The sequence below is a fragment of the Saimiri boliviensis genome, chromosome 10 (assembly GCF_048565385.1).
Source record: "Saimiri boliviensis isolate mSaiBol1 chromosome 10, mSaiBol1.pri, whole genome shotgun sequence".
Taxonomy (NCBI): domain Eukaryota; kingdom Metazoa; phylum Chordata; class Mammalia; order Primates; family Cebidae; genus Saimiri; species Saimiri boliviensis.
The window spans coordinates 53,864,758-53,889,175 of NC_133458.1; the positions used below are offsets into that span (position 1 = coordinate 53,864,758).

Genomic DNA, 24,418 nt, shown 5'->3' on the forward strand with positions numbered 1-24,418 from the left:
GATAGCTCAGTAACCTGACCTCTGACACGGCCTTTTTTAAAGTGGAATAAATCCAAAAACCTAAAACACAAAATAACAAAATAAATAAAATACTAATAAGCTATATAAGCTACTTTCTTCACATGTGTTACCTGAGGTTTGTTCTTAATAGAAGTTTTTTAAAATTAAAAACTGTGTAGCCTAAACTTGTTCCCATTGACTCAATGTAGCAGAAACAAATTCTAATCTCTAACATTTTTTTTTCTAAAATGTCTGGTTTGCTATTTTCTTTTTACCTGATAATAAAGTTAAGACATTTGGTGAATGAAATTTTGTAAAAGTATAAAAATTATAAAGAAGAAAATAAAATTCTATCCCCAATATATAATTACTACTAAAATTATCAAAAATCTGAGAGAGATCCTTCCATTTATTTTTTAAGTATACAAGTAAATGTTTATCATTAGCTCATGCCCTAGACAGTTTGGGGTCCCCCTCTTTTCTTTTCTTTTCTTTTTTTTTTTTTTTAATCATGTCAAGGGGATTCATAGAATTTCATGGGACTGGATGATAGGTCTGCTTTTATATTTTATGCCGTTTGAATGTGTATATGCTATATAGATAACAGGCTCTCTCAGTTTGCACAAATATGCCAATGTTCTTTTTCCAAGTGTTTTTTTTTTTAATTTAGACATGAGTTCTTCCATTCATTTATTCAGTAAGTGTAGCCAGATTCAGATCAAGTGGCCAGAAAGTCCCCTAAACTTCCACAGGCCTCCCCAGGCTTCCTGCGGCTCTGACTCCTGCTTCCAACAAAGGTCCATTTGAGGGATCGCCCATCAGCCTGCACACACAGTGCCCATTCCACTTCTGTGCCATGTCCGCCCAGGCATGGGACTCACTCCTTCCTCAGGCTACACCTCCACAAGACCATTCATGCAAGGCCTCTGTGAGCAGACTTTATTAAAGATGTGGGACAGTGGTATGTGGGGTTACATTGCAGAAATGCAAAGCACTTCAATTAAATACGAGACATCCATGCTTTTCTTGGGGGCACTCTGTCACTGGAGGCACTCCCTGAGTACTAATACCCCATGGCGCACCCTTGCCTAGCTCGATTTCACTGGCTTGTCTTTCACACTTGCCCTCTCCCTCCACAGCCTCATCATCCCAGATTGCCCCCAGGAACTCCATACTTGCCTCATTTGCATTTTGGTTCTCTCCAGCTCTTTCCCGAAATGTAGCTTCAAGTCCGTCTTTGCCCATCCTAAACTATGAAAATGCTCAGTAGCACAGAAGAACTTTAAATTCAGTAAAACCTGCAACAGAATAATTCCCTCTCTATTGTATAAGCAGACGTTTTGTGTTGACTGCAAATCAATACTTCCATTCCGTGGATAAAATTGTTCTTCATTTTGTTATATAAAACCAGTTACCTAGTGTGAAATGTAAATTCACTTTTACCCAAGAGGGAAATATTAGGCTTTTAGTAACACTACACACCCTGCCTGGTGGTGAACTTTTATCATTTTGGTTGCACATGAACTGAGACATGTGGACTACATGATATCAGTTATTTTACTTGACTGGAGTTAATTCTGATTATCTACTCAGCACCCATCATGTGTACCCTTGAAGGGCGTGATGTGGAATTTCGAGCTTGAGGCAAGCCATTTCTGTGCTGTGTTCTGCAGTGCCGGATCCCAGTCATATCCTGCTATTTTTTATAGCCACAGTGTCTTGGGTTTTTATTTTTTTAAGTCTTCCCCCCCCGCCCTTTTTTTTTTTTTTTTTTTTGCATCATTTTCCAGGATTTTCTTAAGGTTTGCATTTTTTTTCAGCTGTCCAGAGCAGTTTTTAATTATCCAAAAGTCTAATCCAAGGTTTATCATGAGTCTGTTCTCTTGGTTCCTGTAATAATAGCTCAATTTTAGGAAGTCACATGAACTATTTTGGGAACCAAGATCACTATTTTACATAGACAGAGTAAACAGTTTTTCCTCAAATGCCAAGGATGAAATAAAATCGAGACACCCCTCTGATAAGCAAGCACTGTATTTTTGTTCCTTATTTAGTTTCCTAATTAAGAAAAGGGAGCATCAAGTATTATTAATAATAAACACAGCAGATGCTTGATTACATATATATGTATACTTCAATTCTATATTAAGGTCATTTAAGGAATGTAGATAGAGGAAAAAGAAAAATGTTAAATTATTTGTCACCATTTATCATTCTTTTCATAGGGAGGAGGAGCATACATTTAAAAAATGCTACCTGTATCAGTCCTAGACATGTTGTAAAATACCGTAAATATATTACCTCATATATGATGGATCAACCCCATGGGACTGAGCCTTTTCTTCCCATTTGACAATTGAGGAAACTAAGGTTTAGAGAAGATAAATGATTTGCCTGAGATTACATAGGTATTCAGTAGGAAAACTGAAAATAATGCTTCTTGGCTGTCACCATGCTCCACATCTCTCTCCCTATAAAACAAAAACTAAGTGTGGCTACCACTCTCATTTAGGAGTAGCCACGTGTCTTCATTCCCCTCCAAAATCTCATCGATTGAACAAATATAGTTGATACATATGACACTGTATTGGGGATTTAGCAGAAAAAAATACAAATAGCCCAAGCTTTTTCTCACAGTGTACATTAGGTAGATTCCATAATTAAGAATGTTTTTCTTTTCTTTGGGAAGCCATTAAACCTATTGCCAGCCAAGTGTTTTGAAATGAAGTCCAGCGTGTTGGATGCTAGTTACCCTGGTCTCTCTAACAACCTGCAACGAAGAGGTGAAGGCTGTGTATTAGTCCGTTTACATTGCTCTGAAGGAATAACTGGGTCTGGGTCACTTACAAAGAAAAGAGGTTTATTTTGGCTCATGATTCTGCAGACTGTGCAGGAAGCATGGTGCCAGCATCTGCATCTGGCGAGGATCTCTGGAAGCTTCCAATCATGGTGGAAAACAAAGAGGGAGCAGGTACATTGCACAGCAAGAGAGGAAGGAAGAGAAAGAAGCAGAGGAGCCAGGCTGTTTTTAAACAACCAGATGTCACTTGAACTCATAGAGTGAGAACTCACTCATTATTGCAAGACCAGCACCAAGCCATTCATGAAGGCTCCACCCTGCCCTCATGACCCAAACGCCTCCCACCAGGCCCTACCTCCAGCATTGGGGATCAACTTTCATTCAACATGAGATTTGGAGGGGGACACATCCAAACCATATCAGCCTGTGTACTTGGAGCCCTGCATCCACATAGCATCCCATGAACATAACACAAAATGGGAAGCAATCAAGGGCTGTTTGTGAAATCAGCTTTTCCTATGACCCAGAAGGCACTGCCTCGCTTGTATAGTCAATTATAGACGTCATAGTTGCAAAACCATAAATGAGCAAAAATATTACTTAACCAGGTCCCAGCTGATGGGATGTTAAGAAAACAGAGTTCTCTTCTACCCTGGCCTGGGTTGGTCCTACTGAAAGACTAAAAGACCTTGGCAATGTGATTTTCAGATTTACTGAGCTAGATAATTCATTTTAAAGTTAATGTTTCTTTCTTAACAGTTTTCACAGTGTACAGACAGAATTAGAGACCTGGAGAAAGAGTTTGTAAAGCTTGATGGTAAGAACAGAGCTCGCTTCCTTCCGGGGAAAGATCTGACTGAAAAGGAAATGATCAAAAAATTAGACGAGGTAAACATTCTTGCTTAAAATTGCCTCTGTTAGCCCCTTGTTGATATAGTTTCACAGATACCTATGGTACTGTTTGGTGTTATGTGGACAGACCTATCCCTCATTATTCTAGTCACTAATACAGTCCTTTCACTGTAATCTAGTCACACATTCTAAGCTTGATTTAGGCACTTCCCAAAAGAAGTTCCAATCCAATTGTTTCGAGATTCCAAAGGCACCTTTCTCTCATGGCCTAAAGGAGAAATTTTGGCATCTTAAATGGATCAATTGGTCTTCCTGATGGGAACACATCAGAAGGATGGTGACCTGGACGCTAGATAGAGCCGAGGGGTCATACTCTACCATGTGAGGAGGAACTCCCAGCCGTATCTGCAGGGGCCGTGGCAGGGGAAGTCTTGACTTAACCCAGCTCTAAACACTTCCCGGATGTATTTCGTGGGGTTGAGGGGAAATAGCACTCTAATTAGGAAATAAGATTTTGCCTATATGCCTTTTTTTTCTTCCTCTTGAAACTGTTTTCAAACATAGCTGGAACTACAACTGGCCAAGAAGGAGGAGAAGCTGCTGGAGAAGGATTTCATCTATGAGCAGGTCTCCCGGCTCACGGACAGGCTCTCCAGCAGAACTCAAGCCTGCAAGCAGGACACGCTGCTCTTAGCCAAGAAGGTTGGCCTGAGATCCTGCCTCTTCCCTTCTGCCTTGTTCCTTTATTACCTTTCCTTTTCCACAGACTGCTAGGTTTATTGAGAGAAGCACTGGAGGGATTAGGCTTTACGACTAGGGAAACTTGTAAAAACGGAAGGATGGCTCAGAGACTTGTCCAACATGTTTTAGTCTTACTCCCTGAATGAATTCACTTCATAATGGCAAAACCTAAGCTTTTTTTTCTTTTTTTTTTTTTTTTTTGAGACGGAGTTTCGCTCTTGTCACCCAGGCTGGAGTGCAATGGCGCGATCTCGGCTCACCGCAACCTCTGCCTCCTGGGTTCAGGCAATTCTCCTGCCTCAGCCTCCTGAGTAGCTGGGATTACAGGCATGCACCACCATGCCCAACTAATTTTTTGTATTTTTAGTAGAGATGGAGTTTCACCATGTTGACCAGGTTGGTCTCGATCTCTTGACCTTGTGATCCACCCGCCTCAGCCTCCCAAAGTGCTGGGATTACAGGCTTGAGCCACCGCACCCGGCCCAAAACCTAAGCTTTTAATTGACAGTATACAAGTTTCACTTAGCAGAGCAACTACCCAAATAACAGCACTTGCTATCTTTGTATCTCATGCACAGAGTTAAATCCTTTCCAGTTTCTTTTAAGTGGAAGGTTTCACTTCCCCAGTGATCTGAGTGGGGATTGGTCCAATCCAGAAGTCAGCCGGAACCCAGAAATGGAAGGGGACTGTTAAAGAGAAATGAAGTCACACAACACCCAGGCCAGCTGCACCACGGAGGTGCTCAGCAGGCCCCACTAGTGAGGAAAGGCCAGGAACACGGAATTCCCTAATTTAATAAGCATAAGAGACCAAGATGGCAGATCCAAAGCTTCAGAGTGGGAGTGGGACTGCTAGATGCTACCCTGAAAGGAGTAGCCAGCAGAGTCCCTAGAAGTCCCCCTAGACTCCTACAGGCCTCCCGAGGCTTCCTGTGGCTTTGACTCCTGCTTCCAAAAAGGTTCATTTGGAGGATTGCCCCATCAGCCTGTATACCCAATGCCTGTTCCATTTCTGTGTCATGTCCATGTGGGCGTGGGACTTACTCCTTCCTCAGTCTACCCCTACACAAGACCATTCTTGTGAGGTCTCTCATGCATACCATAGAGCCGTCAGAGGATTGGCCACTCACCTGGCCTCCGGGGCTCCTGGAGCCTCCCACCAGTGCAGAGTTCAGCCAGTCAGTGGTAATTACTGAACACCCGCTATGTGCTACTCTCATGCTAGGTATGAGTTCAGAAACAAAAAGGAAGCTTACACCATGGGAGGCTCACAGGTTCTAGTAAGGAGAGACAGAAGAAAATAAATAATAGTAATGCCCACACCAGAGACTGGGCTCCTGAAGGGAGCAGATGTTTCTCGTTCTTAATTTCCCCAATGCCTAGCATGTACCAGACTCTAGAAAAACATTTGTTGGATGAGTAATAGTCAGTTCTGTTCTAGAAGCACATGTGGTACACTGAACAAGAAATGACTATAACTCTTAGGCCATCTTTGCCATTTCTATTTGACTCTTATGCTTCTGCTCTGACAACTTCCACGAATAGACCCATCAGTCCAGTGGCAGGTTTGCACCTCACAACTCTACTTCATAAACTAAGGTAAAGTTGTGAGTTGCACATCTGCCACTGGAATGATGTTAAGGCTTAGTTAAGCTCGTGCACTTCGCCGGAATTCGTATGTCTGATGTTCATTTAAATAAATGCTGCCTTTCTTCCTTTTGCAAAATGAATTTCCCTTTCTTTGAGGGAAGTAATTTTTCACTGAGGCCTGACTTACCAAAGCTGACGGCAGAGTCGCCTGGAAGGCAACAGTAATGCTAGAGACGTGCACATGGCGGCCACTTTCCATAGCCAGGAAAGCTCCAGCACAGCCCAGTCCTAGCCTAACAGTTATTCTCCCCTTTCCTTTCCATACCTTCCATGCTCTCCATCTGCTTCTTCCTCCTCCCTGCCTTTCAACACCCCCCTACACACACATTTAAAATGATAATCTCATAGTATGCAGAACTGGAAAGTAGAAAGGCATTAAGATTCCAAATCTGTGATTTATCAAAACTAGCCAAAGACCTTGAGAGAGATGGATAAATTGTCTTAAAACTCAGTTTTCTCATTCGTGTAATGGGTATGATAGCTGAATTTGTTACAAGTGTTACATAGTTAAACATGTAAGTGGCCTAAACACTTGTAGGTGTTCAACAAGATGCACACCTCCTCAAGTCTCTCACTTCTTTCAGATAGCTTATGGCTCCTCCTGCAAATTTCCCAACAGAAATGGGAACAGAAAACGGAAAATCTCAGCTAAGACTCGGAGCAACCCAGAATAATATGAGACTTTGTTTTCTAATTTATGGAAGAGAAGGGAAGTTGGCCAGTTATACAGATGGGCACACAGACTCAAGTGTGCAGTAGCTGAGTAAAAAATGACTCCCCCCAAAGAAGGGGAAATTCATTTAAAAAAGGAAAGGCAGCAAATATTTAAAGAAATATCAGACATGTAATTCACTCAAAGTGCATTAGCTTATCTAAGTCTTAGCATTTCTTACTTTATGAGTTACAGTTGTGAACTGCACTAATGCTGCTGGACTGATCAGTAAACAATCTGTTAGTGGAAGTTGTCAGTGCAGAATTATGAAAGTCAGATAAAAATGGCAAAACTTAAGATAATGACTCATTGAAGTTTTTAGTGGTAGTCATTTTTATTCAATGCATGCTTCCTAAAAATCAGTTCAGTATGGAAGAGTCATAAGAATTTCTATTATCTACCCTTAAGGAGGCAAAGTTTGTATATAATAATAAGTTATTACATTTTCAGAGGCAGGTAAATCACTAGTAGCAACATTTCTCTAAGCAGAGGTGCAGATGTGACCAGGGTATGCTCTAATAGGAGAGGAAGGTATTCAGCGTTAGTTGGAGTATTTGGAAACTCATTTGCATGTCCCAATTTATCCTGGTCCAAGAACAAAGAATGAAATAGATTAAGAATTCATTCATTCCTTCATTCAGAAAATATCCAACTTTAATTTTGGGGGGATGCCTCTTATATTTTAAACACTGTCCTGAACACTGGGAATATGGTGATGAATAAAACAAATAGTCCTTGTCCTCATGAAGAGTACATTCTTATGGGACAACAAACTGTAATCAAATAGCCAAAGACATGTATAGTATCAGCAGTGGGACATGATGTGAAGAAAAAAATCAGGCATGGTAAGAGGAACTAGTGAGTGTTGCCAGGTAGAAGGTATCACCACTGAACTGCCCCACTGCGGCTATCACACTAAAAGACTCTACCCTTTATCAGGCAGAAAGCTGACAGGAACCCCTAATTCTAGTTTTACTTCTTTCCTGCCTTTTGAGATCTTTTTTCCCCAAAATCATCCTGTCTTTTAACTGTATTAATGCTAAATAGCTGATATTAAGAGCTTTTTTTGATTTGTGTTTTTCTTTATTATTATTATTATTATTAATAGGTTAAAAAACAAAACAGTCAGGGCACAGTGGCTCATGCTTGTAATCCCAGCACTTTGGGAGGCCAAGGCAGGTAGATTGCTTGAGCTCAGGCATTCAAGACCTGCCTGGTCAACATGGCGAAGCCTGATCTCTACCAATGAATAAAAAAAAAAAAAATAGCCGGGCGTGATGGTGCACACCTTTGGTCCCAGCTACTTGGGAGGCTGAGGTGGGAGGATCACCTGAGCCTCTGGGGCAGAGGTTGCAGTGAGATGAGATCACATCACTGCACTCCAGCATGGGTAACAGAGTGAGACCCTGTCTCAAAAACAAACAAACAACAAGGGGAAAAAAAAAAAAAACTCCAGGAACAGCTCTCATTCTAAATTATTGACAAAGTTTTCCCCAGCTTGGCTTGTGCATATTTCTGACCTAGTAATGATGCACACCAGGAATTACAATCAATAATGCAAACATGTCAGTGTGCTTGTTTTTATTTAAAAAGTCATTTCAGATGCAGAACTTCTGCTGATTATCTCATATAAGCAAAGAGTAACTTGTGTTCTACCAGATTTTTTTCCCCTGGATAAGTGACAAACTAATAAGGACAAATTAAGCTAGAACTTAGGCATCAAGAACACTTTTGGCTGGGCACGGGGTATCATGCCTGTAATCCCAGCACTTTGGGAGGCTGAGGCAGGAAGACTGCTTCAGCCTAGAAGTTCAAAACCAGCCTTGTCAACACAGCAATTTCCCATTGATACAAAAATAATAAATTAGCCAAGTGTGGTGGTGCAAGGCTATAGTCCTATCTGCTTAGGAGGCTGAGGCAGGAGAATCACTTGAGCCCAGAAGTTCCAGGCTGCAGTAAGCTAAGATCAGTGTAAGCACCAGAGCGAGACTTTGTCTTTATTTTATTTTTAAAAAAGAACATCCCTTTACCTCTCCTTCTTACCTTTTAAAAATGGGCACTGGCTGGGCACGTTGGCTCACACCTATAATCTCAGCACTTTGGGAGGCCGAGGTGGGTGGATCATGAGGTCAAGAGATCAAGACCATCCTGGCTAACATGGTGAATCCCCGCCTCTACTAAAAATACAAAAATTAGCCGGGTGTGGTGGCGCATGCTTTTAGTCCCAGCTACTTGGGAGGCTGAAGCAGGAGAATCACTTGAACCCGGGGGGTGGAGGCTGCAGTAAGCCGAGATTGTATCACTGCACTCCAGCCTGGTGACAGAGCAAGATTCAGCCTCAAAAAAAAAAATGGGAGGCACTAAACTTTTCCCTTCAGTGTTACCCACCTTGCAATCTAGTAAGTAGATAAACAAATCGCTTTCTTGTTGTCTCCTCGTTCTTACACAGCCAGTGTGTTCGGCTCAAACTCTGCCCTTTCAGTTCTTAATTTCTGTGAATTCCAAGTTAGACCCTCCTTCCTTCAGACAAAAAGGTACCCTGCCATTACAGACAGCCAGTAGCCTTCCATTTTCCTAAGTCTTCATGGACTGTATAAATAGACTAATCCTTGGGCTCTTTAATTCTAGATGAATGGCTATCAGAAAAGGATCAAAAATGCAACTGAGAAAATGATGGCTCTTGTTGCTGAGCTGTCCATGAAACAAGCCCTGATTGTTGACCTCCAAAAGGAAGTCAGGGAAAAAGCAGACTTCATCTTCACTTGCAACTCCAGGATAGAAAAAGGTCTGGCACTCAGTAAGGAAATTGAGAAAGAATGGTTGAAGGCACTTCGAGATGAAGACATGCATGCCTCGGCCATGGCTGAAAAGTCTCGGGTAGGCCTTGGCTCCTGTATTGCATTTCTAAAGTGTGCCAGTGGGGGCTGCTTTCAGGGGGTCAGTTGTCCCACAATATAAGTAAAGTTTCCCCACTCTACTACATACAGTCCCCACAGTCATTAGAAAGAAGTGTGTTTATGATATTCTATAAGTCAAAATGCCACAATACTCACTGAAGAACACTTAGCAAGTGCAAGGCCCACCCCACAGCATTACATCCTGAGCTGCTGAGGCTGAATGCCATGGCCTTCCATCAGCATAGCGATGACCAGGCTGGCATCGGCCTTGTCAGTAACTCTCCAATCTCTGTCTTTGCACCTCTGCGCAGACCACAGCTGACTGTCCGTGTTCATCTGCTGTGGCCTCCACGGCATACAGTGAGGCCTCCAGCCACGTTATGGTTGCTCTGCCTTCTGCACATGCTTGGTGTACATCATAGGCCTCAGTCCTACCCTTTTTCCCACCTTAGGCCTCTAGACTGGAATTAGGCATGTCTTTCCAAGGAGTCTACATCCTCCAGATGTACAACTCACTCAGATTGTCAAGTGGATGTCACTAAAAGGGTCCCTATTTGCTTCTGAACCCAAAACAAAGCTCCATTTGAAACACACTAGGAATACCTGAGCACAGGTATAAATTATCTGAATTATAATCTCCACACCACCTGGGACTATACCTTTTAGCGCATTCAGATTTTACCTGTGGTGTGCCACGGTCATTTATCAGTTGGAGGTCTTTTCAGTGCAGTAACAGATTATTCTGTTTTCCAGAGGCACAGGCAAAATCTTGAAAACTTTGAGGCTCAGGGCAAGCTGCTGACCATTTTCCTCCTCTGGTTCCACTTTATTCCTCGGTCTCTTCCTTTGTAACATTTGCTCACCAATGACTTACCAAGGGAAATACTTTGGCAGTTGCTCTGCCTTTGTCAAAAACAGGGAAATAATTAGTGCTTGATGACAGATACTGAGGTGGAAACATAGTTAGGACCCACCAAGAAGTCTTTGAAAAACCCTACACCCCAGGAATATAGCCCATTCCAATGAGATGTGACACGTGTGTGTGTGTGTGTGTGTGAGAGAGAGAGTGTGTGTGTGTGTGTGTGATGTGTGACTCCACCCTCCTGCCCCTCCCATCCCTTTGGGGAGTATCAGTTGCACAGTTCAAGACTGTCCAGACCAGCTGCGTCTTTAGGGACTGAAGGATAAAGTGACTTCACTTAGAGTTTTCAGAGAACTGAAAAGGAAAAATCCTTCTTTGCAGGAGGTCTCGAAAACACGTAAGCGCGAGCTGCCCAATGGTGTTTACACAACTGCAGAGCTGCGTCCAAATGCCTACATCCCAGAAGCAGACGACGCTCTTCCTGTGCCAAAACCTTATGGTGCTTTGGCTCCTTTTCAACCCCGTGACCCTGGAGCCAATATGAGGCACATAAGGAAACCTGTTGTAAAGCCAATTGAAATCTGAATATGTTAACAGATCCAGACCTCTCAAGGAGAAGACTTCAGCCAGGCATCCTTGTACCCACAGCTGAAAAATGTGAGCATAATTGTTCTAAAATTATAGATAAGTAAGGTGTCCACAGTTAGTCAACAACAGATTTCAACACGGTCTCTATTTACCCACCAACTACTATACCTTACATAACATTGAATAGGACATAGAACTGTCCCACATTCATGTCAAAGTATATATTCGAATTGCTTATATTTTCCTTTTCACTCTTCATATTGACTGCATTCCAGAAATTTGTAGTAGGCAAGGTGCTACAAAAATGCACTAAAAATAAAATAGTTTTCAATGAAATATAGAAATGGGCAGAGTGGTCTTTGTTTATTCAAGAAAAAACAAATACTGTTCAATATATACACTTTAAAAAGAAAGAATGACTGAAAAGGAAAATATTTCAGATATTGCAAAGGCATAACTCACTTTGTTGAATAAGAAGTATCACTTAATCTTGTAATATCTGTAAAAAAAGTAGTGAAACTTGTCATGGCTTTTTTGCATTTTTTCATTTTATTTTTTGACAAATAATTGTACCTATTCATGGGGTACATAGTGAAGTTTCAATACATATAATGTATGGTGATCAGATCAGGGTAATTAGCATATACATCATCTCAAACTTTATTATTTCTTTGTTTTGGGAATATTCACTATCCTCCTAGCTATTTGAAACTATGTATTATTTTGCCTATAGACATCCTATCGTGGTCTAGAACATAGGACTTATTTCACCTATTTCACTGTAATTTTGTGCCTACTAACAAATCTATCCTTATTCCTTCCTTCCCTCATCTTTTCCCCTAGCTTCCCAGCCTCTTATATCCTCTCTTCTACTTTTCAATTCTTTTGAGATCAACAATGTTTAGCTTCCACATATGAGGGAGAATATGTGATGTTTAACTTTCTGTACCTGGCTTATTTCACTTAACATAATGTCCTCCAGCTCCATTCATGTTGCTACGAATGACAAGATTTTGGTTTTTTTGTGGCTGAATAGTATCCCATTGTGTGTGTGTGTGTGTGTGTGTGTGAGTGTGTGTGTGTGTATCTTCCATTTTCTTTATCTGTTGTTGGACACCTAAGTTGATTTAATGTTTTGCCTATTGCGAATAGCACATTGTGAATGTGTAATAGTTTTCTGCGGAACTTCCATATCATTCTTCATAGTGACTGTACAAGTTTACATTGTCACTAACATTGCATATAAGAGCTCCCTTTTCTCTGCATCCTTACCAGCGTTGGTTATTTTTTAATTTTTAATTTTTTGATAATATCCATCCTAATTGGGGTGACATGATACCTTATATTTTCTTATTTCTATTTCCCTGATTATTAGCAATGTTGAGCATTTCTTCATAAACCTGTTGGCCATTTGTATGTCTTTTGAGAAATGTCTATTCAGATCATTTGCCCATTTTTAAATCAGATTTTTGTAGTCTTTTTTTGGTGTTATGATATTTCAGTTCCTTATTTATTCTGGATATGAATCCCCTATCAGATGAATAGTGTTCAACTCTTTTCTCTGATTCTGTAGGTTGCCTTTTCACTCTGTTGTTTTCCTTTGCTGTGCAGAAGCTTTTTAGTTTGATGCAATCTCATTTGCTTATTTTTGCTTTTATTGCCTGTGTTTTGAGGTCTTATTCATAAAATATTTTCCGGGGCCAATGGCCTAAAGCATTTCTCCTATGTTTTTTTCTAGTAGTTTTGGGTCCTATATTTAGGTTTTTGATCATTTTGAGTTGACTTTTAAATATGGTGAGAGATAGAGGGCTAGTTTCATTCTTCTTCATATGGACCTCCAGTTTCCCCAGCATCATTTATTGTAGAGAATGTCCTTTTCTCAATGAGTATTCTTGGCACCTTTGTCAAAAATCAGTTGTCTGTAGATAGATGAATGAATTTCTTGGTTCTCTATTTTGTTCCATTGGTCTATGTATCTGTTTTTATCCCAGTGCCGTGCTGTTTTGGTTACTAGAGCTTTGTAGTATATTGGAGATGTAGTAGTGTGATACCTCCAGCTTTGTTCATTTTGTTCAGGATTGCTTTGGCTATTTGGGGTCTTTTGTGGTTATATACAAATTTTAGGATTGGGTTTCCTGTTTCTCTGAAGAATTCCGTTAGTATTCTGATAAGTGACTACTTTCAATCTGTTGATTGCTTTGGGTAGTATTGTAATTTTGTTTTGTTTGTTTGTTTGTTTGCTTTTGTTTGTTGTCTTCCTCTGTCACCCAGGCTGGAGTACAGTGGCATGATCTTGGCTTACTGCAGCCTCCACCTCCAGGGCTCAAGTGATCCTCCAACCTCAGCCTCCTGAGTAGCTGGGACTACAGGTGCACACCACCACACCTAGCTAATATTTTTATTTTTTGTAGAAATGGAGTCTCACTATGAGGCCTAGGCTGCTCTCAAACTCCTGGCTTCAAGCAGTCCTCCTGCCTCAGCCTCCCAAAGTGCTATGATTATAAGTATGAGTCACCACATCCAGCCAGAATGGCTATTAGTAAAAAGTCAAAAAATGAAAACAAAAACATGTTGGTGAGGTTGCAGAAAAGAAGGAATGCTGAATACTGCTGGTGGGAATGTAAATTAGTTCAGCCACTTTGGAAAACAGTTTGGAGATTTCTCAAGGAACTAAAAACAGAACTACCATTTAACCCAGCAATCCCATTACTGGTATATACTCAAAGGAAAATACATTGTTCTACCAAAAGGACACATGCATTTGTACATTCATCAAAGCAGTATTTACAATAGCAAAGACAAGGAATCAACCTAGATGCCCATTGACAGTGGACTGAATAAAGAAAATGTGATACATATACACCATGGAATGCAGCCATAAAAAGGAACAAAATCACATTCTTTGCAGCAACATGGATGCAGTTGGAGTCCACTGACCTAAGCAAATTGACACAGCAGCAGAAAACCACATGCTACATGTTCTCACTTAAAAGTGGGAGTTAAACAATGGGTAGACGGATATGAAGATGGAAAAACAGACTATTAGGGAGAAGAGGGAGGGAGTAGGGAGAGAGTTGGAAAACTGCCTATTGGGTACTATGCCCACTACCTAGATGATGGAATCATTTGTACCCCAAACTTCAGCATTACATGATTTACCCATGTAAGAAAAAAAATCTTCTTTAAAGACTCAGTAGAATTGAGCAGTGCTGCCATCTGGACTTTTCCTTGTTGGAAGACTCATTTCATTTCTCATTTCATTTTTTATTTCATTTCTCATTTTATTTTTCATTTCATTTCTTAATTTCATTTCATCATTTCATTATTTCATTTCATTTCAACAGAGTCTTGCTCTGTCGCCCAGACTGGAGTGCAGTGGCCAAATCTTGGCTCACTGCAACCTCCACCTCCCAGGTTCAAGTGATTCTCATGCCTCAGCCTCCCAAGTAGCTGTATGTTTGTAATCCTGTACTGCCATGCCTGGCTAATTTTTGGAGTTTTTAGTAGAGACAGGGTTTCATCAGGCTGATAAACTCCTGGCCCCAAGTGATCCACCTACCTCAGGCTCCTAAAGTGCTGGGATTACAGGCGTGGAAGATTTTATTACTGATTTAATCTCTTTACTTGTTATTGACCTGTTTCTTCAGGTTTTCTATTTCTTCCCAATTCAGTCTTGGCATTGTATATGTCAAGGACTTCATTCATTTCTTCTAGGTTTTCTAACCTGACGTATTATAATTCAAAGCACCCTGTAATTATTTTTTGTATTTTTGTGGTATATGTTGTGATATCTCCTTTTTTGCTTCTGATTTCATTTATTTGGGTCTTCCCTCTTTTTTTCTTAGTCTAGATAATGGTTGCATGTGTTTGTCTTTTCAGAAAACCAACTTTTTGTTTGTTGATTTTTTGTGTGTTTTTTCATATCAATTTCATTTATTTCTGCTCTAACCTTTATTATTTCTCTCCTCCTACAATTTTGAATTTGGTGTGTTCCTGATTTTCTAGTTGCTTGAGGTATGTCATTAGGTTATTTGAAATCTTCTCAGTTTTTTCATGTAGGCATTTGTTGCTATAAACTTCCCTCTCACTACTGCTTTTGCTGTGTCCCATACATTTTTGCATGTTGTGTTTCCATTTTCATTTATTCCAAGAAATTTTTATTTATTTTTATTTATGTACTTATTTTTATTGCATTTTAGGTTTTGGGGTACATGTGAAGAACATGCAAAATTGTTGCATAGATACACTTGTGGCAGTGTGATTTGCTGCCTTCTTCCCCATCACCTGTATCTGGCATTTCTCCCCATGCTATCTCTCCCCAACTCCCCACCCCCCACTGTCCCTCCCCTATTTCCCCCAAACAGACCCCAGTGTGTAGTGCTCCCCTCCCTGTGTCCATGTGTTCTCATTGTTCAACACCCGTCTATGAATGAGAACATGCGGTGTTTGATTTTCTGCTCTTGTGTCAGTTTGCTGAGAATGATGGTTTCCAGGTTCATCCATGTCCCTACAAAGGACACGAACTCATTGTTTTTGATGGCTGCATAGTATAATTTTTTTTAATTTCTTCCTTAATTTCCTTCTTCAGAATTGTGGTCATTCAGGAGCATGTTGTTTAATTTCCATGTATTTGTATAGTTTCAAATGTTCTCCTTGTTATTTATGCCTAGTTTTATTCCATCGTAGTCAGATATTTGATATGATTTTGATTTTTTTAAAAATTTGAGGCTGGGTGTGGTGGCTCACACCTGTAATCCCAGCACTTTGGGTGGCCAAGGTAGGTGGATCACCTGAGGTCAGGCATTTGAGACCAGCCTGGCCAACATGGTGAATCCCTGTCTCTTCTAAAAATGCAAAAATTAGCTGGGCATGGTAGCACCTACTTGTAGTCCCAGCTACTTGGGAGGCTGCAGCAGGAGAATCACTTGAACCCAGGAGGCGGAGGTTGCAGTGAGTCATGATCGCATCATTGCATTCCAGCCTGGGCAACAGTGAAAGACTCCATCTCAAAAAAAAAAAAAAAAAAAAAAAAAAAAAAAAATTAAGACTTGTTTAATTTCTAACCTGTGGTCAATACTGAAGAATGTTTTATTCACTAATGAAAAGAATGTGTATCGTCTGTTGGGTGAAATGTTCTGTAAATGTCTGTTAGGTCCATTTGGTCCATGGTATGGTTTAAATCCAATTTTTATTTGTTGATTTTTCAATATAGGTTACCTGTTCAATACTGAGAGTAAGGTGTTGAACTCTCCAACTATTACTGTATTGGGGTCTATTGCTCCCTTTAGCTGTAATACTTGCTTTATATATCTCAGTGCTTTGGTATCAGGTGCATATACATATATAATTGTTAAATTTTATTGCTGAATTGATCTCTTTATTAGTATATAATGGTCTCTGTCTCTTTTTACAGCTTTTGACTTGAAGTTTGTCTTGTCTCATATAAGTATAGCTACTCCTGCTCACATTTTTTCATTTGCATGGAATATCTTTTTGAATCCCTTCACTTTCAGTCTATGTATGTCTTTACAAGTGAGGTGAGTTTCTTGTAGGCAAAATATAGTTAGGTCTTGGTTTTCTTTAATCCAATCAGCCAGTCGATATATTTTATTTATTTTTTAAATTATAATTTTATTTTTTCCATAGGTTATTGGAGTACAGGTGGTATTTGGTTACAGGAGAAAGTTCTTTAGTGGTGATCTGTGAGATCCTGGTGTACCCATCACCCAAGCAGTATACACTGTACTATGTATGTTGTCTTTTATTCCTCGCCCTGCTCCAACTCTTCCGCCCAAGGCGCCAAAGTCCACTGTATCGTTCTTATGCCTTTGTGTCCTCATAGGTTAGCTCCCACATATCAGTGAGAACATACGATGTTTAGTTTTCCATTCCTGAGTTACTTCACTTAGAATAAGAGTCTTGAATCTCATCCAGGTCATTGCAAATGCTGTTCATTCATTCCCTTTAATGGCTGAGTAGTATTCCATTTTATGTGTGTGTGCATGTGTGTGTGTGTATGTGCACATGTGTGTGCACAATATATATATGTTATATATATTTTATATATATATTTATATATATATAAATCACATATATATTACATATATATATATATCTCACAGGTTTTTTGTCCACTCATTGACTGATGGGCATTTGGGTTGGTTCCACTATTTTGCAATTGTAAATTGTGCTGCTGTAAACATGCTTGTGCAAGTATCTTTTTCAAATAATGACTTTTGTTTTCTCTGGGTAGATACCCAGTAGTGGGATTGCTGGATCAAGTGGTAGTTCTACTTTCAGTTCTTTAAGGAAACTCCACACTGTTTTCCATAGTGGGTTTACTAGTTTACATCGTCACCAGCAGTGTGGGTGGGATTTGCTGATCACCAGATCCACGCCAACATCTACTGTTTTTTGATATTTTAATTATGGCCATTCTCTCAGGAGTAAGATGGTATCACATTGTGGTTTTGATTTTCATTTCCCTGATCAGTAGGGATGTTGAGCCTTTTTTCATATGTTTGTTGGCCATTTGTATATCTCCTTTTGTGAATTGTCTATTTGTGTTCTTAGCCCACTTTTTGATGGGATTGTTTTTTGCTTACTGATTTGAGTTTGTTGTAGATTCTGGTTATTAGTCCTTTGTCAGATGTATAGATTGTGAAGATTTTCTCCCACTCTGTGAGTTGTCTGTTTACTCTGCTGACTGTTCCTTTTGCTGTGCAAAAGCTCTTTAGTTTAATTAGGTCCCAGTGATTTATCTTTGTTTTTATTGCATTTGCTTTTGGCGTTTTGCTTATGAAATCCTTGCCTAAGCCAATGTGTAGAAGGGTTTTTCCAATGTTATCTTCTAGAATTTTTATAGTTTCAGGTCTTGGGTTTAAGTCCTTAATCCATTTTGAGTTGATTTTTTTATAAGATGAGAGCTAAGAATCCAGTTTTATTTTCCAACATGTGGCTAGCCAATTATCCCAGAACCCTTTGTTGAAAAGGGTGTCCTTTCCCCACTTTACGTTTTTGTTTGTTTTGTCAAACATCAGTTGGCATCATAAGTATTTGGGTTTATTTCTGTGTTCTCTGTTGTGTTCCGTTGGTCTGTGTGCCTATTTTTAGATCAGTACCATGCTGTTTTGGTGACTATGGCCTTATAGTTTGAAATCAGGTAATATGATGCCTCCAGATGTATTCTTTTTGCTAAGTTTTTCTTTGGCTATGTGGGCTCTTTTTTGGTTCCATATGGATTTTAGAATTGTTTTCTCTAACTCTCTGAAGAATGGTGGTGGCTTTTGATGGGGATTGCATTGAATTTGTAGATTGCTTTTGGCAAAATGATTATTTTCACAGTATTGATTCTACCCATCCATGAGCATGGGATATGTCTCCATTTGTTTGTGTTGTCTATAATTTTTTTCAGCAGTGTTCTGTAGTTTTCCTTGTAGAGGTCTTTCAACTGCTTTTGTTTTTGGCAGCTATCATAAAAAGTGCTGAGTTCTCAATTTGATTCTCAGCTTGACCACTGTTGGTGTATAGAAGAGCTACTGATTTGTGTAGGTTAATCTTATATCTGGAAACTTTGCTGAATTCTTTTATCGGTTCTAGGAGCTTTCTGGAGGAGTCCTTAAGGTGTTCAAGGTAAATGATCATATCAGCAAACAGAGACAGTCTGACTTCCTCTTTACCAATTTGGATGCCCTTTGTTTCTTCCTCTTGTCTAATTGCTCTGGCTAGGACTTCTAGTACCATATTGAAGAGGGCTGGTGAGAGTGGGCATCCTTCTCTTAGCTCGTTCCAGTTCTCAGAGGGAATGCTTTCAAGTTTTCCCGGTTCATTATTATGTTGGCTATGGATCTGTCGTAAATGGCTTTTATTACATTAAGGTATGTTCCCTGTATGCCGATTTTGCTGAGGATTTTAATCATAAAGTGATACTGGATTTTGTCAAATGCTTTTTCTGCACCAATTGAGATAATCATGTGATTTTTGTTTTTAATTCTTTTTATGTAGTGTATCCCGTTTATTAACTTTCATATGTTAAATCATCCCAGCAACCCTGATACGAAACCCGCTTGATGATGGCGGATTATCTTTTTGATATGTTGTTGGATTTGGTTAGCTAGTATTTTGTTGAGGATTTTAGCATCTATGTTCAGCAAGGATATCAGTCTGGAGTTTTCTTTTGTGGTTGTGTCCTTTCCTGGTTTTGGTATTAGGGGATGCTGGCTTAATAGAATGAATTAGGGAGGGTTCCTTCTTTCTGTATCTTACAAAATAGTGTCAAAAGGATTGGTACCAATTCTTCTCTGATTGTCTGATAGAATTTTGCTGTGAATCCATCTGGTACTGGACTGCTTTTTGTTGGTAATTTTTTTAAAAAACAGAATCTTACTCTGTTCCCCAAGGTGGAGTGCAGTGGCATGACCTCAGTTCACTGCAACGTTCACCTCCCAGGTTCAAGTAATTCTCCTGCCTTAGCCTCCTGAGTAGCTGGGAATACAGGTATACACCACCACACTTGGTTAATTTTTGCATTTTTAGTAGAGACGGGGTTTTGCCATATTGGCCAAGCTGATTTGAAACTCTTGACCTCAAGTGATCCAACTGCCTGGGCCTCCCAAAGTGCTAGGATTATAACAATGAGCCACCGCACCTAGCCTTTTATTGATAATTTTTTAATTACTATTTCAATCTCACTGCTTATTATTGGTCTGTTCAGGGTGTCTAATTCTTCCTGATTTAAGCTAGGAAGGTTGTAATTTTTCAGGAATTTATCCATCTCCTCTAGGTTTTCTAGTTTATGTGCATAAAGATGTTCATAGTAGCCTTGAATCCTTTATATTTCAGTGGTGTCAGTTGTAATATCTCCTGTTTCATTTCTCAGTGAGGTTATTTGGATTTTCTCTCTGCTTTTCTTGGTTAATCTTGCTAATAGCCTATCAATTGTATTTAGCTTTTTAAAGAACCAGCTTTTTGTTTCATTTATCTTTTGTGATTTCTCTGTTTAAATTTATTAGTTCTGCTTTGATCTTGGTTATATCCTTTCTTCTGCTGGGTTGGGGTTTGGTTTGTTCTTGTTTCTCTAGATCCTTGAGGTGGGAACTTAGATTGTCTTTGCTTCTTCCAGCTTTTCTTTTTTTTTTTTTTTTTTTTGTATTTTAAAATTTTTATTTTCCATGTTTTTATTTCATTTTGAAATAATTAAAAAATAATGATATATGAAAATAAACAGTTTAAGTGGTTTGATAAAAAATAAACATACAGAAAACAATAGAAAAGGGAAAAATTTAAAATAAATGTTAAAGTAAATAATAAAGAAGCAAAAATATAATTTATAAATAATTTCTAAACCCTATATTAGAATGTTCAGTACTACAAGTATTGCCAAGTTGTTTTGAAAATGAGAGAAAAATAGAAAATGGTATTTTTTTCTCATTCTCAAAAATGATAAACTGGAAAGTTTATATGACAATACAAAGGTATATTATCTTTAAGTTGAAAATCTCCATTATAGCACATTTCTGAAAAAGTATAATTTATGAGATTTCACAATAGAAGTATAAAATTTTTTAGCTCAATAATGTGAAGAAAACTGAGTAGATCAATAATGTCTTAAAAATGGCAGAATTCTGTTTGAGAACTTTTCAAATTATAAATCTAATTTCAATGCTTTATAGATAATTTTAGAAAATAAAACTTCTTAAGCCATTTTGTAAATCCAGAATTTTGACAAGATATCAAATTTTTACAAGAAAATTGGAAATAAGTTTTAAGAATATGATGTAATGTAAAAATCCTAAAGACAGTATGCCAAACTTTTAAAAAATATATTGATCAATAGCATTTTAACAACAAAATGAAATGCCTGTTTTGATATTAATTTTTAAAAATAGAACACACATCAATATATATTTCATTTTGCAAAAAGAATATGAAAGACTGGAGGAAGTTTACTCAAGATCCATACTTAGGTATGTTGGAATTTCTTCTCTATACTTCTTTTAATTTCTGGGTTTTTTTTTTTTTTTTTGAGACGGAGTTTCGCTCTTGTTACCCAGGCTGGAGTGCAATGGCGTGATCTCGGCTCACCGCAACCTCCGCCTCCTGGGTTCAGGCAATTCTCCTGCCTCGGCCTCCTGAGTAGCTGGGATTACAGGCACGCACCACCATGCCCAGCTAATTTTTTGTATTTTTAGTAGAGACGGGGTTTCACCATGTTGACCAGGATGGTCTTGATCTCTTGACCTTGTGATCCACCCGCCTCAGCCTCCCAAAGTGCTGGGATTACAGGCTTGAGCCACCACGCCCGGCCTACTTCCAGCTTTTCAATGTAGGTATTTAGGGCTATGAACTTTCCTTTTAGCAAGGCTTAGCTGTATCCCAGTAGTTTTGATAGGTTATTTATTGTCATTCAGTTCAAAGAATTTTTTAATTTCCATCTTGATTTTGTTTTTGATCCAGTGATCATTCAGGAGCAGGTTATTTAATTTTCATGTGTTTGCATGGTTTTGAAGATTCCTTTTGGAATTGATTTCCAGTTTTATTCCACTGTGGTCTAAGAGATTGCTTGATATAATTTCAATTTTCTTAAATGTACTGAGGCTCGTTTTATGGCCTATCATATGATGTATCTTGTAGAAGGTTCCATGCCCTGTTGAATAGAATGTGTACTCTGCGGATGTTAGATGAAATATTCTGTATATATCTGTTAAGTCCATGTGTTCCATGGTATAGTTAAAATCTATTGTTTCTTTGTTGACTTTCTGTCTTGATGACCTCTCTGATGCTATCAATGGAGTATTGAAAGTCCCCTGCTATTATGGTGTTGCTGTCTATCTCATTTATTAGGTTTATTAGTAACTATTTTATAAATTTGGGAGCTCTCCAGTGTTAGGTGCATATTTGTTTAGGAAGTGCAGCATTTAGGAAATTTACATTCAGTGTTAGTATTGAAATGTGAAGTACCATTGCATTCATGTTCTTTGTTGCCTTTGTATTTTTGTTTGTTTTTGTTTTGTTTTTTAACTTACATTTTTATTCTATAGGTCTTGTGTGATTTATGCTTTAATGAGATTTTTTAAAATGTGTTTCCAGGATGTGTCTCAACATTTAGAGCTCCTTTTAGCAGCTCTTGTAGTGGTGGCTTGGTAATGGCAAATTCTCTCAGCATTTGTTTGTTTGGAAATGACTGTATGTTTCCTTCATATATGATGCTTAGGTTTGCTGAATACAAAATTCTTGGCTGATCCATGTTTTGTTTGAGGAGGTTGAAGATAGGACCCCCAATCCCTTCTAGCTTGTAGGGTTTCTGTGGAGAAATCTGCTGTTAATCTGACAGGTTTCCCTCTATAGGTTACCTGGTGCTTCTGTCTCACAGGTCTTAAGAATCTTTTCTTCATCTTAACTTTGGATAACCTGATGAAAGTGTGCCTAGGCAAAGATCTTTTTGTGAAGAATTTCCCAGGTGTTCATTGTACTTCTTGTATTTGCATGTGTAGGTCCAGGAAGGCCAGGGAAGTTTTCCTTGATTATTCCCCCAAATATGTGTTTTCCAAGCTTTTTTAATTGTCTTCTTCCTCAGGAACACTGATTATTCTTAAGTTTGGTCATTTAACATAATCCCAGACTTCTTGGAGGCTTTGTTCATATTTTGTTATTTTTTCTTTGTCTCCATTGGATTGGGTTAATTTGAAGGCCTTGTCTTTGAGCTCTGAATTTCTTTCTTCTACTGAATCAATTCTATCACTGAAACTTTCCAGAGCATTTTGCATTTCTAAAAGTGTGTCCAAAGTTTCCTGAAATTTTTATTGTTTTTTTTTTTCTTTAAGCTATCTATTTCATTGAGTATTTCTCCCTTCACTTTTTGTATCATTTTTTGGATTTCCTTGCATTGGGCTTCACCTTTCTCTGGTCCCTCCTGATTAGCTTAGTAACTAACCTCCTGAATTCTTTTTCAGGTAAATCAGGCATTTCTTCTTGGTTTGGATCCATTGCTGGTGAACTAATGTGATTTTTTTTGAGGGGGAGGGGTGCCGACAAGCCTTGTTTTGTCATATTACCAGGGTTGTTTTTTTAGTTCCTTCTTATTTGGGTAGGCTCTGTCAGAGGGAAGTTCTAGGGCTGAAGGCTGTTGTTCAAATTTTTTTGTCCCTCAGGGTGTTCCCTTGATGTAATACTCTCCCCCTTTTGCTATGGATGTGGCCTCCTGTGAGCCAAGCTGCAGTGATTGTTGTCTCTCTTCTGGGTCTAGCCACCCAGTCAGTCTACCTGGATCCGGGCTGGTACTGGGGATTTCTGCACAGAGTCCTGTGATGTGAACTGTCTATGGGTCTCTCAGCCATGGATACCACCACTTGTTCTGGTGGAGGTGGCAGAAGGTACAATAGACTCGGGGGGTCCTTAGGTTTGGTGGTTTAATGCTCTATATTTATGCTGGTTGGCCTCCTGCCAGGAGGTGGCACTTTTCAGAAAGCATCAGCTATTAGTAGTGTGGAGAGGAACTGGCAGTGGCCATGGCCCTACAACTCCCAAGATAATATGTCCTTTGTCTTCCACTACCAGGGTGGTTAGGGAAGGACCATCAGGTAGGGATGGGGCTAGGTGTGTCTAAGCTCAGACTCTGCTTAAGCAGGTCTTGCTTGTGGTGGAGGGGGTGAGATTCCTATGTCACTGGAGTTGTGTACCTAGGAGGATTATGGCTGCCTCTGCTGAGTGATGCAGGTTGTCAGGGAAGTGAGGGAAAGTTGGTAGTCATTGGCCTCACCCAGCTCCCACACAAACCAAAGGGCCACTCTCACTCCCACCTTCCCCTCCACCAACAGCCCCAAGCCTGTTTCCAGGTGGAGGGCGAGTCAGGCTTGAAAACTTGACCAAGGCTTTCGGCCTCCCAGCTGCAAAAGAAAAGGGCTTTAGTTCTTTCCCTGCCTGTGAAGTCTGCAAGCCGGATTCACACCCTCCCCTGAGTTCTGGCAAGGAGGCTTCTGGCCCCATTCAATTTGTTACAAAGTTCAGCTAGAGAAGTCCTTCACCCTGTGGAGTCTTACCCCCTGCTCTTCTGGCTTCCCTCCTGATGGAAACCTGTGGTGCCAGGCAGGAATGGGCTGCTTGGGGATCTGGTGTGACCCCGGTGCCTTTCTGCTGCTTCCTCTATCCATGTATTTCACTTGGCTCAGCTCTCTAACTTGATTCAGTTCCAGGTAAGGTCAGGAACTTCTCCCACAAACAGACCTTCAGCTTCTCCAGTGGGAGGAGGGGGGTGTCCAGGACAGAAGGGTCTATCTTTCCCACGTCTGAGGTTGGGCACTCACAGTATTTTCAGTGTC

The 24,418-nt window shown here is 39.6% G+C and overlaps 1 protein-coding gene across 7 annotated transcripts in view; it reads left to right on the forward strand.

The window, feature by feature from the left end:
* The window catches only part of CCDC146 (coiled-coil domain containing 146), a 164,044-nt gene extending 149,082 nt beyond the window's left edge, over positions 1–14,962 (forward strand). For all 7 annotated transcript variants that reach the window (XM_003921131.4, XM_074379293.1, XM_010344620.3 and 4 more), the window contains 4 exons: positions 3,560–3,688; positions 4,217–4,354; positions 9,384–9,632; positions 10,896–14,962. In XM_003921131.4, the coding sequence (XP_003921180.1) occupies positions 3,560–3,688; positions 4,217–4,354; positions 9,384–9,632; positions 10,896–11,099 (720 nt within the window). In that variant the 3' untranslated portion in view covers positions 11,100–14,962. The remainder of the gene's footprint in view (positions 1–3,559; positions 3,689–4,216; positions 4,355–9,383; positions 9,633–10,895) is intronic.
* Positions 14,963–24,418: the final 9,456 nt, after the last annotated feature.